Source organism: Camelus bactrianus, chromosome 19 (assembly GCF_048773025.1).
Source record: "Camelus bactrianus isolate YW-2024 breed Bactrian camel chromosome 19, ASM4877302v1, whole genome shotgun sequence".
Taxonomy (NCBI): domain Eukaryota; kingdom Metazoa; phylum Chordata; class Mammalia; order Artiodactyla; family Camelidae; genus Camelus; species Camelus bactrianus.
The window spans coordinates 41539505-41557943 of NC_133557.1; the positions used below are offsets into that span (position 1 = coordinate 41539505).

General features: G+C 36.3%; 1 protein-coding gene across 7 annotated transcripts in view; it reads left to right on the plus strand.

Annotated features, from left to right (window-relative positions):
* TASP1 (taspase 1) overlaps positions 1-18439 on the plus strand; it is a 261040-nt gene that overhangs the window by 56722 nt on the left and 185879 nt on the right. For all 7 annotated transcript variants that reach the window (XR_012500775.1, XR_012500776.1, XM_074347862.1 and 4 more), the window contains one exon: positions 12329-12435. Coding sequence is in view for 5 of the 7 variants with exons in the window: in XM_074347862.1 (XP_074203963.1) it covers positions 12329-12435 (107 nt within the window). In the remaining 2 variants the exon portion in view is untranslated. The remainder of the gene's footprint in view (positions 1-12328; positions 12436-18439) is intronic.

Here is an 18439-nt window from a genome sequence, read left to right on the forward strand (position 1 = left end):
ATCCCATTGCATCCTTTTAGCACTTTTTAAGATGTTACTTCATTACCGTCTGGATTCCACTGTTTCTTAGAAAGTCAGTCATTATTACTGCTTCCCTGTGTGTAATATGTCTTCTTTTTTCTCTGACTGCTTTTAAGAATTGTTCTTTATTTTTGTTTTTGCCTGGATGCGGTTTTCCTCATACTAGTTTTGTCGTGCCTACTGAATCTGTGGGTACAGCTTTTAATCAAATTAGGAAAACTCTTGGACTTTCTGCTTCATGCTCTCCCTTATTGGTTTCTAGGATTTCAGTATCACTTAGAGTAAAACATTTGATACTGTCATGTGTTAATGAGGCTCTTTTTTGTTTTAACCTTTATTCTCTGTTCTTGCTGTATTATTCAAGATTCCCCATAGAAACAGAACCAAAGGAGAGCGAGCGAGCGAGCGAGCTATCTCTCTATCTGTCTATCTATCTTTCTTTCTATCTTTCTATCTAAAGAGATTTATTATAAAGAATTGGCTCATGCAGTTATGGAGGGTGACAAGTCCCAAGATTTTCAGGGCTAGTCAGCAGGCTGGAGACCCAGAAGAGTCTTTTTTTTTTTTTTTTTGCTATAGCTTAAAAACTAAAATTTATTTCAGGTTTAAGAAGAATAAATAAAATTGAGATGCATTTGAGGCCTGGCTTTGCACACAAAAGTGGATAATAGGCTCATACTGGCTCTTGCAGCCCAGGTTAAGTTGGAGGTTCCTTCTGCAGGTAGACACCGTAATGCTTTGTTTGCCTTTGATTCACATTCCTCATCACTGCACTATAATGTTTGTATGTTGAATATCAATATCCAGAGAAGAAGCAGTTCAAGGATGAAAGTCATCCAGTCTTCAGCTGACAAAGCCATTCTAACAGAGAGCAGCAAATATTCTAACATAAAGTGAATAGTGAATTCATGAATCAAGAAAGTCCTTCCACACTGCATCCTTTGGAACAAAGTGTTTAAAATAGGAGCATGTCGATCCCAGGCGTGGAGGATTTTTGCTGGTATAAAATGTGGTTTTCAAGCAAAGATCAAGAAACTGTTTCATGAACAAGTAGCCTATTATAAAAAGTATCTCTTAGCCCAAAAATTAGAAGACAATCCAAATCCAAAGACCTTGAAACCACGATAGTCGATTGTGTCGTTCCGTCTGAAGGCTGGCAGACTTGAGACCCAAAGGCAGATAGGCAAGAGGAATTCTCTCTTACTTAGGGGGGAGTCTGCCCTTTTCTTCTATTAATGCCTTCACCTGATTAGATGTAGTCCACTTACATAGGGAGGGCAATCTATTTTACTTAGTCTGTCAATTTAAATATTACTTTCATCCTCATCAAACATACTGTCACAGACACATCCAGAATAATGTTTGACCAACTACCTAGGCACACCCTGGCCCAGTTAATCTGACAAATAAAATTAACCATCATACTTTTATTTGTAAGATTTCCGTTGAATTGTCTTTGAGTTTACTGATCTTTTCTCCTGCAGTGTCTAATACGATAGTAATCTTATGCTATGATTTTAAAAAAATTTAAAATATTGTTCTCAAGTTTAAAGTTTCCATTAAAAAAAAGCAGCTAACATCTCTCTCTTGAAATTTCCCATGTCTTCACCCATTATATCCATTGTTGACATATTTATCATTCTTATTTAAAAACCGTTGATAATTCTAAAATCTAGGTAATGTGTAGGTCAGCTTCTATTGAGAGATTTTTTTCTTGACCTTGGTCACAGTTTCCTGTCAAATTGCATGCCTAATAATTAAAAAAAAAATTACAACTTGGGCGTTTGTGAATGATACATTTTGGAGACTGTGATTTGTTATTTTCCTTTGAATGATGTTTTCTTCTAGAAAAGTAATTAAATTATTTGCAGATCACCTTGATATCATCACAGCCTGGTTTTAGACTTTGTTAAAGTGAGTCTATTTCATTTTTGTCCTTGATCCCAGAGTTGTTTCTTAGTACTAGCTTGTGGTCTTTATTCCTTAGACATGGGCTTAAACTTTGTCTCTTCTACAGTGAGTATTTACTAAAATGTCTGCTTTTCAGCCATTGTTTTCCTCAGTGGACTTTATGGAATCTTGCATCCTGTATGAACAGTTAAGGGTTCATTCAGGGATTTGAGGGGAATTTTATATAGATTCTGGACTTTCTTTTTTGTGGATTCCTCTTTTCCAGAATTCCTCCCTCAATTTCCGGTGGCTTCAGTAGCCCCAAACTGCTTCATCTCAGGCCAGTAAGACTACAGATTGCTACCTAAGCTTTATTTTCTGTGCATCGCACAGAGTGGGGAGTGCCTCATGGGGAAAGCTGTTTGAATTTAGATCTTACCTTGTATATTTCTTTTCTTTCAGTGGTTGAATTCTCTCTTAATTTTGTCAACTTTAGGTCACTTGCCTTCAAATACCTTTTCTTTTTTATAAATTTAAAAATTCTGTCCAGAATTTGTAATTATTATTGGTCTATGGGTTAGCCTGATATAAGCTATTCTTTCATTACCATGAGTTAGAACTGATGTTTTGTAAGTGTCTGCTATTAACAAATATAATAATATAAATAATAAAAATAACATAAATTAATAAATTTATATAAACATATACTTTTACTTTTTAATGTGTGGTACAGGAATATGTTATCTTCTTAAATATTGGAGCATTCTACATAAACCTAATCTTCCTTTTTACTTCCATTCCCAATCCCAGTCTCCTGCCCAGTCTGATAACCACAGTTACTTGTTTAATTTGCTTCTCTCTGTTTCAGCAGAAATGATGGAATATAGTAGATAAATGGTATCATACTCTAGTATCTTTAGTAAGTTTTTAGATAAGTGGTGTTATAATATGGTTCTTTTAGTATTTTTTGTCAGCAAAATGTATTTTGAAATCTATCCATGTTGATACATATAGATCAATTAATTTTTAAATTGCTGAATAGCATTTTACCATGTTTATTTAGCTATTCCTTTATTGCTAGGCATTCAGGTTGTTTCTAGATTTTGCCATTAACATGATGATTCCATAAATATTCTTGTACACATCACTTAATATGCACATGTTTTATTGGGGTAGATAGTTGGCAGTAGACTTGCTGACTCATAGAAGATGTGCATTTACTGTTTTACCGGCTATTGCCAGATTCCTAAAAGGTTTGCTGTCTACTTTTGAGAAGTCTGGCTTTGTAAAGTTGCTGCCATTGATGATCATATAGTAGCTCAGAGCATAGACTTTAGAGTGACCATGGACAAGTTACCTCCAAGAAACTTTTCTCATGGAGATGTTGTGATTCCTTGAGGTAATGTATAAAGAATTCTTTCTTCAATTTATGGCACAAAGAAACACTCAGATGTTGGTTATTGATATCATTCTCACTGTTATTCATATGTTGAATGTGAAAATGATCTTGGGGATATGATTTCATCAGAATTTAATAGGCTTAGGTCTTTAACACTGACTGTTGAGATGATTTTAGTGATTGATTGCATTTGGGACTAGGTGTGACCATTAGAGCAGTGCTTTTCAACTTTGGCTGCACATCAGAGTCACTGGGGAACTTTGAAAAATCCTGAAGCCCTGGCTGCACCCAAAATCAATTAGAATAGCAACTCTGCAATGAGGTATCACTGCACACCAGTGAGAATGGCCACCATTCAAAAGTCCACAAATAATAAATGCTGGAGAGGGTGTGGAGAAAAGGGAATCCTCCTCAACTGCTGGTGGGAATGTAGTTTGGTGCAACCATTGTGGAAAACAGTATGGAGAATTCCTCAAAAAACTAAAAATAGGCTTACCGTATGATCTAGCAATCTCACTTCTGGGTATAAATCTGGAGGGAACTCTTATACAAAAAGATACATGCACCCCAATGTTTGTATCAGCACTATATACAATAGCCAAGACATGGAAGCAACCTAAATGTCCATCAACAGAACACTGGATAAAGAAGATGTGATATAATTATACAATGGAATACTACTCAGCCATAAAAAAGAATAAAATAATGCCATTTGCAGCAACACAGATGGACCTAGAGATCATCACTCTAAGTGAAGTAAGCCAGAAAGAGAAAGAAAAATACCATATCATATCACTCATATTTGAAATCTAAAAAAAACCAGAAAGAACACTGTGGACTTACCTACAAAACAGGTGGGAGGGGATAAGTTTGGGAGTTTGATATTTACACACATTAGCCACTATACATAAAAATAGATTTTAAAAAAAGTTTCTTTTGTATAGCACAGGGAACTATGCTCAATATCTTTTAATAACCTTTAATGGAAAAAATATGAAAATATATATATGTATATGCAAAACTGAGACATTGTGCTGTACACTGGAAGTTGATACATTGTAATTGACTGTACTTCAATTAAAAAAATAAAAAAAGAACAGCAGCTCTGGCTAGATGGGGCCCAGGCATCTGCAGTGTTTGAAGTTATGTAGGTAATTTAAACGTGCATTCAGTTTTAAGAATGTCTGGAATAGGATGTTGTACATTCTTTTGAATTTGTCCAGAAAATTCATTAAAATTGAAGGAAAAGTAATTTTGTTGTTCTTTGGTAAAGGACAACCTTAAATAGTTTGTGCTACAAAGTTTCTACCAATATTCCTTAGTTTTTAACTATTTTATGCTTTGGATGGACCTGAGGTAACGAGTAGAATAGGGACATTGTAACAATTTATGGGCATGATTCTGCCACAAGGAACCCTGTTTTCTTTTCTATTGGCTAGATTGTATTCTTACAGTTTTCTGCCTTTAAGTAGGATATTTTGAAAGACAGCATGATAATACTGAACATATTCTATAATTATAGAGTTTTATCATAATTGGTATACAGTATATCAGCACTTAATTTCATATGGCTGGTTAACATGGCCAGTTATGTTGTTTCAGATTTTTTTATGTTGAAGTATTTATAAATTCATATGCCATCACATGATATAATACAGAGAGATCCCATGTACCCTTTGCCCATTTCCTCCAGTGGGAGCACCTTGGCAAGCCTTTGTACAGTATCATATTCAGGATATTGACATTGATACAGTCGAGATACACAGCCCTTCCATCTCCACAGGGATCTCACACATTGCCCTTTTATAGTCTCTCCCACTCACCTCCTACCTTTACCCCTTCCTTAAAACCTGACAGTTACTAATCTAGTCTCCATTTGTGTGATTTTGTCATTTCAAGAATGTTATATAAATGGCATCATACAGGATGTAAGTCTTTGGGAATTGCCTTTTATCTTAATCACTCAGTCCGATTCTCTGGAGATTCATCCAGATGGCTGTGCTCATCAGTAGCAAGTACTATCTCTTTGCTGACTATTCCATGGTATGGATGGATGTACCACTGTTTGTTTAATTATTTATCCTTGAAGGGCATCTGTGTTGTTTCCAGTTTTAAGCTATTATAAATAAAACTACTATAAATAGATATTCATATCGGGTTTTTTTGGTAATTCTTTTAAAAAACTTTGGTAAAATACACAATGTAAAATTTACCATCTTAAACACTTTTAATGGTACATTTCAGTGGCTTTAGGTATATTTACGTTGTACAACTGTCACTACCATCTAGCTGGAAAATCCTTTTCATCTTGAAAAACTGAAACTCTGTATTCATTGAACTCTAACTCCTCTTCTCCTCCCATCTGGCCCTTGGCAACCATCATTCAGAGTTCTGTCCCTATGAATTTGACTGCTCTAGGTACCTCATGTAAGTGAAATCACACATCTGTTGTTCTTTTGTGATACGCTTATTTCACTTTGCATGATGTCCTCAAGGTTCATCCATGTTGTAGCATGTGTCAGAATTTCTTTTTAAGGCTGAATAATATTCTATTATGTATACATAATGCTGCTGTGAACATAAGTATACAGAGGTCTGTTTTTAATTCTTTTGGGTACTCAAATGAAATCGCTGGGTTATATGGTAATTTTGTTTTTAATTTTTGGAATAACCACCGTACTCTTTTCTGTAGCAAGTGTACCATTTTTAAATTCCCAATAATAGTGCACAAGGGTTCCAATTTCTCCACACATGTTATTTTCTGGGTTTTTTTTTCTGTTTATTTTACAATAGCCATCCTAATGGGTATGAGATGATATCTCGTGGCTTTGATTTGCATTTCCCTAATGATTATGCTGTTGACTATCTTTTCATGTGTTTATTGGCCATTTGTATATCTCCTTAAATGTCTGTCTCTGAAAAGAGGGGAAAAGAAAAAGGGCGGGGCCACGGGAAAGCACTAACTTTTTAGATTCCCTGTTCTAAGTCTTTTCAGCTGGAGCAGGAGACATTGCTACAGTGGCTGTCTACCTCTGAGTGTCTGCATCTCTGTGACCAGAACCAGCAATTAGAGCGCTGATTCCGGTAGTTGGAGGATAGGGTCTTTATTGCCCACCCTGGCTCTTACAGGCTGTGTGCAGGCTGCCCTAGGAACGTAGGCATGGCTGCCTGCCGTGGGGTTGGGGATGGGAAATGGGTAGCGGCTACTGCACTAAAAGCTGAAATGGACCCAAATTAACCACAGTCTACGTCCAGGCCTTCCCCTGGGAACCCTCCTCTTTTAATAGACTCCAGAGTTTCATAATACTTACATTAGACAGATTCCAGCAGGCCAGGTGTTGCCAGGTAGGGAGATGGATTTCTGGTGCTTCCTACCCCGCCGTCTTCCCTCTGGCTCCAACTTGTTCCTTTTATATTAGACCATTCTGATTCAAGGATATCAGTCCTATCCATAGCTATTTTCATATACTTTAAAATTTAAGGATAGGTCATTTGTCGTTTACCTTTTGTATGATGTCTTCTGCCTTACAGACGTTTTACATTTTATGTGGTTTTGTCAGTGAGCCATGCTTTTAATGGAGTCTGGCTTTGGTAACATTCAGTGTAAAACATTCTACTTTAAAATGAAAACAAAACCAATAAAAAATAAAGTCTCTCTCAAAAAAGACTGATAGGCCTACTGTGTAATAGTTGAATCTTTTTGGACTCTTTTTTTCTTTTTCTTTTTTTTAGAATGTATATGTTTAAATCATTAATACCTGTAAGGTTTCATTTTTGTGTCTAGTGTGAAGTAGGAATCTAATTTGTGTTTTTTTCTCCAAATAGGGAATGTATTGTGCCAAGAAATTTTATTAATAAAATATACATTTCCTACTGGTATGAAATATCAGTGTCATTCTCAAACTCCATTAGAATATATGTGAGTTTATGTCTAAACTTGTTGGTTAGTTCCATTCATTTTTTTGTGTGTGTCCATTACTACAATATTGTTCTTAGACTTTGTTTTGAGGGCAGCTCTGTTTCCCTTTCCATCTAATTTTCCTAACAAATTTGTTTTTCCTTATTTAAAATGTTATTGATTAATCTTAAAAGTAATATGTCAGGTATATTTGTCCTTTTTTCATTGTTACTTTGATTAATTTACATCAACTCAGGGGAAAATTAATAGCTTAACAATATTGAATAATAATATTGTCCATCCAGGACAGATTTAATCAAGAGTACTTTTTTATTCTTCAGTAAAGTTTTATAAAATTGTATTTTTGTTTTCCACATCTCATGATTAGTTTATTAGCAGATATTTTGAAATTAGGTTAGTATTGTAAATAATATCTTTTTTTTTTCACTTTGCTTTTTTGAACCTCTTTATTGTAAACTGTAGTACGCATACATCTTGTCAGTGGACAGTAGTGTTGGTTTCAGGTTGGAGTTATAACAGAGCTGCTACAAATTTTCTTACATATGTCTTTTGTATCAGTGGGCATTCCCTAGATACACACATTGTAGTGGAATTTGTGGATTGTAACGGCTGCCTGTCTTCACCTGTACGAGACGATGCCAAAGTGTTGTTTTTTTTTTTTCCTTCTCTCTCTTTTTTTTAATTGAGGTATAATTAACATACAACATTATTAATTTTAGGTATACAGTGTAATGATTTGATATTTGTGTAGCAAAATGATCATCATAGTAAGTCTAGTTAACATTTGTCACCATATATAGTTACAGAATTTGGCTTTTTCTTTTGATGACTACAGTGTTTCTCAGAATAGTTTTTTTTTACCAGTGAATATAACTGTGTATACACACACACACACACACACACACACATTTGTTTCCACCTACCTTGCTAAACTCTTGTATTTTTCTTATAATTTATCTGTGGATTCTTGTTGATTCCCTAAATTCATAATCCTGTCAGTTGTGAATAATTAAAGTTTTGTTTCTTTCCTTCTAATTTTTATACTTTTTTCTTCCCTTTCATACTGGCAAAGGATCATTAGGATGGAGTTTAATAGAAATGATGATAGTGAGCATTTATTTTAAGTGTGATGCTTTTGATTGAAAATTTGTAGCTATGCTTCATTCTATTTGGGGAGGTTTTTTGGGTAAGATAAAAAATTATAAATGAGTCTTTAATTTTATCAGATTCTTTTTATCTATTAAGAGGATATTAAATAGGATTTGTTAGCACAATAAATTATGTTGATTTTTTAAAATGTAAAACAACCTTATATTCCTTGTATTTATCACATACTATATCCCGTAAGGACCCAATGAAACTTCTCTTCAATTTTGCTCCAATTGTTATGTATTCTACTTGCATGTATATATTAATAGCCCCACAAGAGACTTTGGTTAAGTAACCTTTCTATTTTAAAGAAATGGCATTCTGTATCTAACAATACTTACTGCCTTAAAGTCGGCTTGGTCGATACCAAAATAGCTACAGTAGCTTCCTTCTGATTAATGTTTGAATCTGTATCTTTTCCCATCCCTTTGTTTTCAATCTTTCTATGTATTCTTTTATTTAAGATGTCTCTTAAAAGCAACATATATATTAAAAATTTGAGGGGGCAATCTTTGTATTTTAATTGATGCAGTAAGCCCACTTACATTTCATGTCTTTACTTATATATTAGAATTTGAATCTACTCTTACTTTTTGCTATTTGCCCCACATGATCTATGCCTCCTTTAATCTAATTTCTTGCCTTTTTAAGGATTATTTTCTATTTTTACGTTTTCTCTTCTGTTACTATGTTGTTTTTGCCTTTTTTTTTTTTTTTACCATTCTCTACTAATTAACCTGAAGATTTCAACATACATGCTTGACTTATGAAATTCTGCTAGAAAATGTTACTTTTTACCACTTTTCAGGTAATGCAAGGACTATACAATACTTGAATGAACATTTAATAGCTTCTTAACTTTTTCATACCTTAAGTGCTACTTAAAAAAATCGTAGAACTTTGATTATTGTTTTATTCATCAGTTTTCATTTAGATGTGCCTGAACACACCCTTTCCTTTGCACTTAGTTCTCCACTGCTCCCTGCTACCTTTCTTTGTTATTTGAGCTTTCACTTTGTATTATTTTTCCTGTTACTGAAGCACACCCTTTAGTGTTTCATCAGTACAGGTCTTGCTGATGGTGAATTTATTCATTCTTGCTTACCTGAAGCTATTTTTATTTCACCTTCATTTTTGGAGGATTATTTTACTGGATATAGTGCTCTAGGTGGGCAGATACTTCCTTTCTGCACATTGAAGATAATCAGTCCACTGTCTTGGGCTTCCACTGTTGCTGTTAAAAAGTCTGCTATTCTAACTGCCACTTTTTTGAAGGTAACGTTACCCTTACTGTTTTTAGATTTTTCTATGTCATTGTTCTTATTCTCTTTTATTTGATGTATCTTGTGATGGGCTTTCATGATTTCAGTTCAATTTGTGGGTATTCTTCAGAATTATTAAATCTGTGGATTAGTGGCTTTTGCCATTTGGAAAAATTCTTGTCCAATTTGAAAAAAATGAAACTTATTTCATTCTTTAACTTTTCACCTTTAGAAATAATGATTTAAGCATATATTAGAAAAAAAATTAGTAAAAAAATACCCAAACATACAAAAATATATATTAGACCTCAAATTATCTTCTCTGTTTCCTAACCTTTCCTGTGTGTCTTTATTTTATCTCTTTCAGCTGCATTCTGGATAACTTCTTTCTGACCAGTCTTCCAACTTACTAATTCTTTTTTTTCTGTAGACTAGAGTATAGGGGCTGCAAGTCCAGGTTGTCACCTGGGCATGTAGTTGTGTTCAGCTACCTGAAATCTCTCCAAATCCTGTGCTTTTGGAAGCTTTATGGAGATTTCGTCAAAAAGGTGTGGCCAGTCAATCATTAACTCAATCACTGGTCTCTCTCTCCTTCCCAGAGGATGGTGATGGACTGAAAGTCCCAAGCTTCTAATCATGACTTGGTGACCAGCGCCCATCCTGAAGCCATCAGGGAGCCCACCCACCCCTCATTAGAGAAAAGACAGTCTGACACCCAGGACATTACAAGGGATTTAGGAGCCCTGTGTCAGGAACAAAGGTCAGAGACCAAATATTAAAACAAAAGATGCTCCTAGTGCTCTTACCACTTACCAGTGACAAGGAGTTTAAGAGCTCTGTGTCAGGAACCGAGGCAGAGACCAAATACCATATATTTTCTATTATTTCATACACGTTAATCAGAATCTTCCTTAAGCCTAGTTCAAAGCTTAATGTTCCATGACCCACTCAGGCCACATGTTTGCAAATCTATGCAAGAACCCCAGTCAATCCAAAAACTTTCAGGGACAGTTTTTATCTTTTTTTCTTTCTGATTCACCCCATTACCCTTCCTCTTCTCCTTCCTTCTTGTTCTTGTGCTTGTTCTTTTTTTCCCTCCTGTTCTGCAGTGATCTAAGACAACCTTGCCTGAACACGCTTGGTATTGGATAGAGGGTAGGGGTGGACTTGCTTGGTTCTGGCTCAGCCTTTCTGTGAGGGTATTGGCTCTTTCAATCCCCAGCTTTCTGTGCGAAGTGTCTCCTATAAAGCTCCCCGCTTAGTGGGCCCTGGGTTTGACTTACGCCCCTCCTCGATGCCGTGTAATCCAAGTCAAGTGTGCTGGTGTTGCAGGTGCTTATGGCGCAATAATAATGGCTTAGTCCTCAGTTTATCCTCAAAATTCAGCTTGGTGTTTTTCTGTAAGGTTTTTAATGCTTTTAAGGTGGTGTTTTTCATGTTTTATCCAATATTTTTGATAATATTTGGTGGGAGAATTACTCTGAATAATTTAGTCTGCTGTTATCAGAAAACTTTGGTAATCTTTTCAGTGTTATATTCCAGTTTGTAATGTCCCTTGTCAGCTGAATCTAATTGTTTAAAACTATATATCAAGTTTTAAAATTTCAATTGTCATATTTTTTATTTTTAGAAGTTCTGTTTGGTTCTTCTTCAGCTCTGCCTGGGCATTTTATCATCTTTTGTTCCTTAGTCATATTTTCAATATCTTCTTCTTATGTCTTTGAGTGTAAACCTGTTTTATATTCTGTATCTGATTATGCCAGTATCTGAGGTCTTTGCAGGTTGGATTATACTTTCTCATGTTTGACTGACTTTAATTTTTTCATTCATGATTTACTTCTCATGTATTTTATGAATTTTTTTAAACTATGGGCTCATGTTCATTGGAACATGGGAATTCTTTGAGGTCTGGGTGAGTTAAGGTGGGTTTTTTCCAGGGAGTATTTACATTTGTGTTTAATGGGTTTTTTACGCATTACCTCACAAACATCATTTTTGTTTTCTTCAAGCCACACAGATCATATGAATTCTCCTAATCCTATCTGAATATTTAAATATTTTTTACATTTTTATATTTTAATATTATATATAGATTTGCTTAAAATTCCAATTGTTCTTCTTTAAAAATAAACAACCCTCCCCACATGTGCACCCCACCCCCAACAGGAATCCCCATCCCAAGCCAGTTCCGTGTAACAGGACCTTTCTTCTCTTACATTTGTAGCCAAGGCTGTATCTTGCAAGTTTCCTGCTGCTTTGCATATTGGGGTTTTTTCTAATTTTCCTTTGCACTGGGCATATCACCCTCTGGGGTTTCTGCCTTTTTAGGTGGATGATCTCCAGTATGTTTTCTTCTGCTGCATTGGACCAGCCAAGTCTCATCTCTTGTCTCTCATACAGAGACCTTCCAGACCAGGGCTGACCATACATTATCTGCATTAGCAGATACTCCCAGATAGCATCTACCTTCAGAACTCAGTTGTCTCTCTGGATTTGACCTTCTTCTTGATTTTTTAACCTTAGATTATTTTTCTTATCCTTACCACCTCAGTGTACACTGAAAAGACTTGTAAAACTCTTTATCCAACATTCTCAGGGATTCTGTCCTGAGAAGGCTCTTCAGGATTTCTTGTCTGCCCCTATTGCCCTAATATTTTTCAAATGTTATTTTTAATGTTTCTTTTATAGGATTCAGTTTAGCTGCATTTAAAAGAAACAAGAGGAAACTAGAGCTGGCAGAAAGGGTGGAAACAGATTTCATTCAACTAAAGAAAAGAAGACAATCAAGTGAAAAGGTCAGGAGGTGTTTGAAATATTAATAATTAATGTATCATAATGATATATTTAGTCTGCATTTAGATGTATAAGCTTCAGAATAGTACCTAGTATCTAGTAAAAATGTAATGCATGCCACATACGTACTTCTAAGTTTTCCAGTAGCTACATTTAAAAAAGTAAAAAGAAACAGGTGAAATTAATTTTAATAATTACTTTATTTCAACCAGTGAATCCAAAATGTCACTTCAAAGATGTAACCAATGAAAAAATTCTTAGTGAGCTATTTTACTTTCTTTCCTTTTTTGTATTAAGTCTTCAAAAGCAGTGTGTACTTTATACTTTTACAGCATGTCTCAATTATGACACTAAATTTTCATTGGCAGTATTTGGTCTGTACTTATATATCCTAAAATTAACAGTTGAAAAAGTAGGTTTATATAACAAGTTATATTAAAGCATACTTAAAACTTTCCACTAATTGAATTGAATATCTGTTTTAGAATTAAAATAATTACAATGTAGTAAAATAAAAAATTTAGCTTCTCATTTGTCCTCGCTGCATTTTCAGTGCTCAGTGGCTGCATGTGGCTCACAGCCGCTGTTTCTGGTCGTCGCAGCTCTGGATTAACATGGCTGTTCAGGGGATAGAGTGTTACAAAGAAATGTATATATTGGATTCATGTAGGTTTTTTTGCACATTCTAATTACACGTCTCTGCTGCTGCTTCTTACGCATTGTTTGTTTGCATTTCATGCATTAGTGTTGCCATCATGAGTCCACGTGCGGCATTTCTTAGGTGTTTGGGGGATAGAAAAAAGTTAAAATCAGTAATATTCTTCCTCAACCTGTGGCTTAGAGGTCCACTAGCACACAGTTCATGATGAACTTCTCATGTCACACAGTCATTTGATATGTCTTGGCATCTCCTTAATATTCTTCACTGATTAGCCCTTCTGTAATTGCTTGTGTACTGGTTTATGTGTCCTATCATAGCTATGTGTGGTTTACTCATCTCTGAATGCATACTGAATCACCTCTCATCGTGATAGCTATTTCCCCAGTATGTTGCCACATGGGCCAGTTAATCAAACATTTTGGTCCAACCCTTTTTGTTTTCTGCCAGAGAAGGGTAGGAATTTAGGAGGCAAATGAACAGATGAGTAGGGAGAGCTTGGTGAAAGTAGACAGTAGTATGGTTCTATTTCTTGGGTTTTGTATCCCATGTGATGTCTGAGTGAGCAAATCTAGGACTTTTGTCCTTTTAAAAAAATTGTGATAAAATTTGCGTACCGTGAGCAGCTTAATCATTGTTATAAATGTGTATACCCGTGTAACCCATATACCTGTTGAAATGTGGAACATTTCTGTTCTTTTGTGCTTCTTCCCAGCCATTCTCCACCTCTGTAGGCAGCCACTACTCTAATTTTTATTGCCCTGGATGTTTTGTGTTGCTCTTGAACTTTATATAATTGGATTCATACAGAATGTGCTCTTTTCTGTTTGGTTTCTTTAACAAATGTTTTTGAGACATTGTATCTCAGGTTTATTTTTTATTAATTACTGACTAGTATTTCCTAGTATGAATTTACTGTGATTTGTTTATCCATTCTCCTGTTGACAGACATTTGGTTTGTTCTCAGGTTTTTACTATTATGAATAAAGCTGCCATGACCATTCCTATACAGGCCTGTTTTTCTTGTTCATGAACATCAGTTTAGGGTTCTTGTGCATGGAAATATCAGTTGATCTTGTGGAGAATATCTTCAGCTGGTCTTATTCAAAAGATTCATTTTTTTAATTCAGAAAATACTCATTAAGCAGCTACTCTTGGTACTGAGCTGGGTAGTAAGGAAACAGTGATGAACAAGCTGGAGGGAATTCATGCTCTAATGAAACTTTTCATTTTAGTGGATAGCGGCAGAAACATATAAACACATAACTAAGTATGATGATTGCCATGTTTGGTAACCCTTGTAAAGGAAAAACAAAAGCACAAGATGATGTGATGTAAAGTAACTCGGATGTGAGAGATGGAAAGGAGACTCAGAGGAAGTCTCCTTTAGTTAGGATAATTAACAGACACCTCTCTGAGGATGGAACATTTAAGGCGACATCAGAAAAATATGAAGTGAGTTTTATGAAAAGTCAGTGGGAAAGTGTTCCGGGGAAAATGACCTGCATGTGCAGTGGCCCAGGTAGGGTCTTGGCATATTAGAGGAATGGGGAAGGAGGGTCAGTGTGCCCAAAGCAGAGTGGGCAAGAGGAGAAGGGTATGATCTGAAGCTGGAGAGTTAGGAAGGTGCTGGCTCTTTGAGGAGCTTCCCCTTGTACTTCAGGAATAATGAGCAGCTGTTGAAGAGTTACAAGCAGAGAAGCAGTGCGGCCATGTTCGCATCTTACAGAGTTCTGCTGGGCTGCTATGTAGAGAACAGGAGGAGGCAAGAATAGAGGTGAAGTGAGGAGACCAGGCATGAAGTTATTACAGTCGGGAGATGATGGCACCTTGGACCATGGGTGATTGGGATGGAGATGGAGAGAAGTGAGTATATCCAGGATATATTTTAAAGTTCTTCTCTAGAAAGACAGGAATTATTGAGACCTTAAATATTGGTAAGCTAGAGAGAGGACTGAAAGATTTTAGCTTTAGGCTTTGGGTATTTGCCATTTCCTAAGGTGAGGAGGGCTGGAGAAAGTTGGCTTCATGGTAATGGAGGTGGGAAGTGAAAGTCAAGAACTTTCTTCCTCCATATTTCCTTAGTAGACTCGGATTAACTGATGCTTCCTATTTTCACCGTAAAACATATTATTTGATGCCAAAGCACCCTAAACACCCAAAGCTAATAGACCACTCTCAATGTTCTGTGTTCCTTTTACTCCTTTGAGTTGAATTTTATGCCATCAAAAGCTTCATTATGCTAATTGTTTTTTTATCATTGTAACAGCACAATTCATCAAGAGCTTGTAAACTGATGAATATTGAGGCTAAAAAGAGACTTGTCTGCTTGAAAACTAAGAGTTTGTTTGAAAACTAACTATAAAAAGCAGAATGGGTCTATAAAAAATTACTATAGAATTAAGTATGGGCAAGCCGGCTGTAAAAGATTGCAAAAAATCATAAAATCTAGAAACATTCTGCATTCAGAGTGCACTGTTAATGTCTTTGTATTCTTGTTCTATTTTAGATAAAAACTTGAAATCATGGGACAATCCAGGGTGTTAATAGAAAGATGATATGGAACATTTTTATGTGGGCTCACATTCAGAGAAAAGGCTTTGGTCTTACATGAAAAGGTTGGCTGGTGAGAATGAATAGATTTTTGTGTTTTAAATAAAAAGGAAATATTTACTATATGTATCCTTTTTTATGATTCTCTGCTTCACCAAGAGAATATTCAATTTTTGGGAAATTGAATATTCTTGCCTCCTCCTGTTCTCCAATTTTTTGGAAAAATTGAATAACCACTCATGAACCTGGTTAAGGAGATTTCTAATAAAAAGCTTGAAGTGGCAGCAGGAAAGGAGTTGATAATATGAGTCTAAAGCTTGAGGGGGGTGGTTAGGAGGGAGAGTCCCATTTGGAAATTGTTGACATCAAAAGGAATATAAATACATGTGGCCAGATGAGCTCACTTAGGAGTGAGTGGAGATGGAGGTCTGAGAACTGAACCTTGAGCCAGGCCATCGTGTACCAGTTGAGAGGAGGAGAAACCAGCAAAGGAGAAAGAAGGAGAGGCCAGTGAGGCACAGGTGCCATCAGGAGAGCGTCTAGGAAGCAGAGCAAGAGCATCCAGAGTTAGTCAATGCCTGGGTCAAGTGCTGCTGAGAAGACAGGCAGGAGGACAGAGGACTGGCCGTTGGATTTGGCACCTGGAGACGGTGGCCTCGGATAAGGACCGTTCTGTGACATGGATTGTAGACCAGTGTGGACCAGGTCCATCAGGGAGAGCAAGGAAACAAACGTGGAGAAAACTCTTCTGGGAAGTCTTGCCACAGAGTGGTGAGAGAGAGGGAGGCGGGGTCAGGAGAGTGTACTGTTGTCAGTTACATTCTGTGAATTCAGTGAATAATTTCACCTATGAAGGCTCAGTTTCCTTAACTGAAAATAGTGATATTCTGCTCTTGTGGCAGGACTGTTAACGAGAAACAGAATTGTTCATAATGGATGTTCAAGTGCTTGGCAGCTTTCACTGACGTAGACACCATCCTCTTTGCCTTTGCCATTGTGGACATCATCTTTAAGGTCACTCAGCTGAAAAAGAAGGAAAAGTGCCACCAAAGGAATTGCCTTGAATGGAGTCTTATAATGGAGAGACGGAGAGTAGGGAGGCAGGTCATTGTGGTGGGTGGAGAGGTGGAATTCAGGCATGATTCAAATAGGGTATTTTAGGCCCCAGAAATGACAAGAAGATATTTTTAATGTTCAGAATACATGAACTTCAGTGTGTTCAAAGCACTGTTTGACATTGGTGTCTAAAAATGACTAGGACCCAGCTCCTGCCTTCAGGGAAGGATGCTGGCCACAGGCTTTGTTTTACAGATGTTTGTTGCATAAACTTTGTAAAGGTAATAATGCTCCCAGAAAGAAAAGACCACCAGATAGTGAGCCAGTGGAGCATAAAATTATCATTTTTAAGAGGAAGTATAGCAGTTTTTAGAGATAAGACAGGAAAGGACGAATGGCTATTTTCTACATCAACCTGTATTTAGTGTGTTTCTCCCTGCCCTGTGTGTGTAGTCTCAGCATAGTCTTGGTTAGCCAGCGTTGACTAAGGCCCCGTACTGCTGGGGGATGAGCTACACAAAAGAGGCTGTGAGTTGGGTACATAAATATAGGAAGAATAGAGTTTTTGATAACTTCCCTAATGTTCATGTTTTTTATTATGCAGTGTTGAAGGAGATAAATACTGTTTTGAAAGGAGTGTATAGTAGGATAAGTATTTTAAAGCCTGAAAATAAAGTATATAAATTTTTCTTACATTGATACTTTTTTTCCGAAAAAAGGAATTGATTGAACAGACATGATCACAGTACTAATAGAAATCAAAGTTAAAGCAAGAAAAATATTTAGCTTGTTACTTCAATTAATTAGAGTATTTCTGTTTTCTTGTCTTTGACCATTTACATTTACATCTGACTTAGTTTTAAGTAAGAATGGTTAATCCAGGGAATGCCTTTTGCTGCAAACAACAGAAGACCTGACTGTGACTTAGGAAATGCATATTTGTCCTTCTGCTCCCTGGCCTTTTGCCTCATAATAAAAAATTTGGGTGTTTGCGAGAATTCATTAGCTTAGGTTCCCAGTGATGCTAGAGCCAGCGTATCTGGGATTCTCTTGGGTCTTTCTCTCATGCCGTTTGCTTTGTGGATGTAATGTGGCTCCTGCAATTTTAGATGTCACATCTGCATCCAAGATGAGAAGAAGGTGGGTGGGAGTGGGGAGACTAGTGCCAGGTGTGTCTGTCACTTTTTAATCAAAAGTTTCCCAGAATCTCTCTCAATAGACTTCTCCTTAGTTACTTCTTGGAGGGGCAGTAGACAAGGGGGACCATTTGGTTACATTCTGTGAATTCAGTGAATAATTTCACCTGTGAAGGCTCAGTTTCCTTAACTGAAAATAGTGATATTCTGCTCTTGTAGCAGGACTGTTAACGAGAAACAGAACTATTCATGATGGATGTTCAAGTGCTTGGCAGCTGTCACTGACTTAGACACCATCCTCTTTGCCTTTGCTGTTTCCATGTTGTATAAAATAATCTCTCAGATATTTCATGTCAAGAATTTTTTGCCAATGACACTTCCTCTGGGACATCTTCATCCTTTTGTCACAACTGCATTCCTTATTTATGTTGGTAAGTTTGTCTTCACCAAGTTCTCTGACTAGATACAGTCTCTTGAATGGTGGCAGTGTCAAAAATTCCCATGGTCAACTATTTCTTCCATAACTTCATTTATCTTTTATTAGAATTTTACTTCCAGCATTGTCACTTTTTGTTTCTTTGCTTCACTTTCATCTTTCTTGGC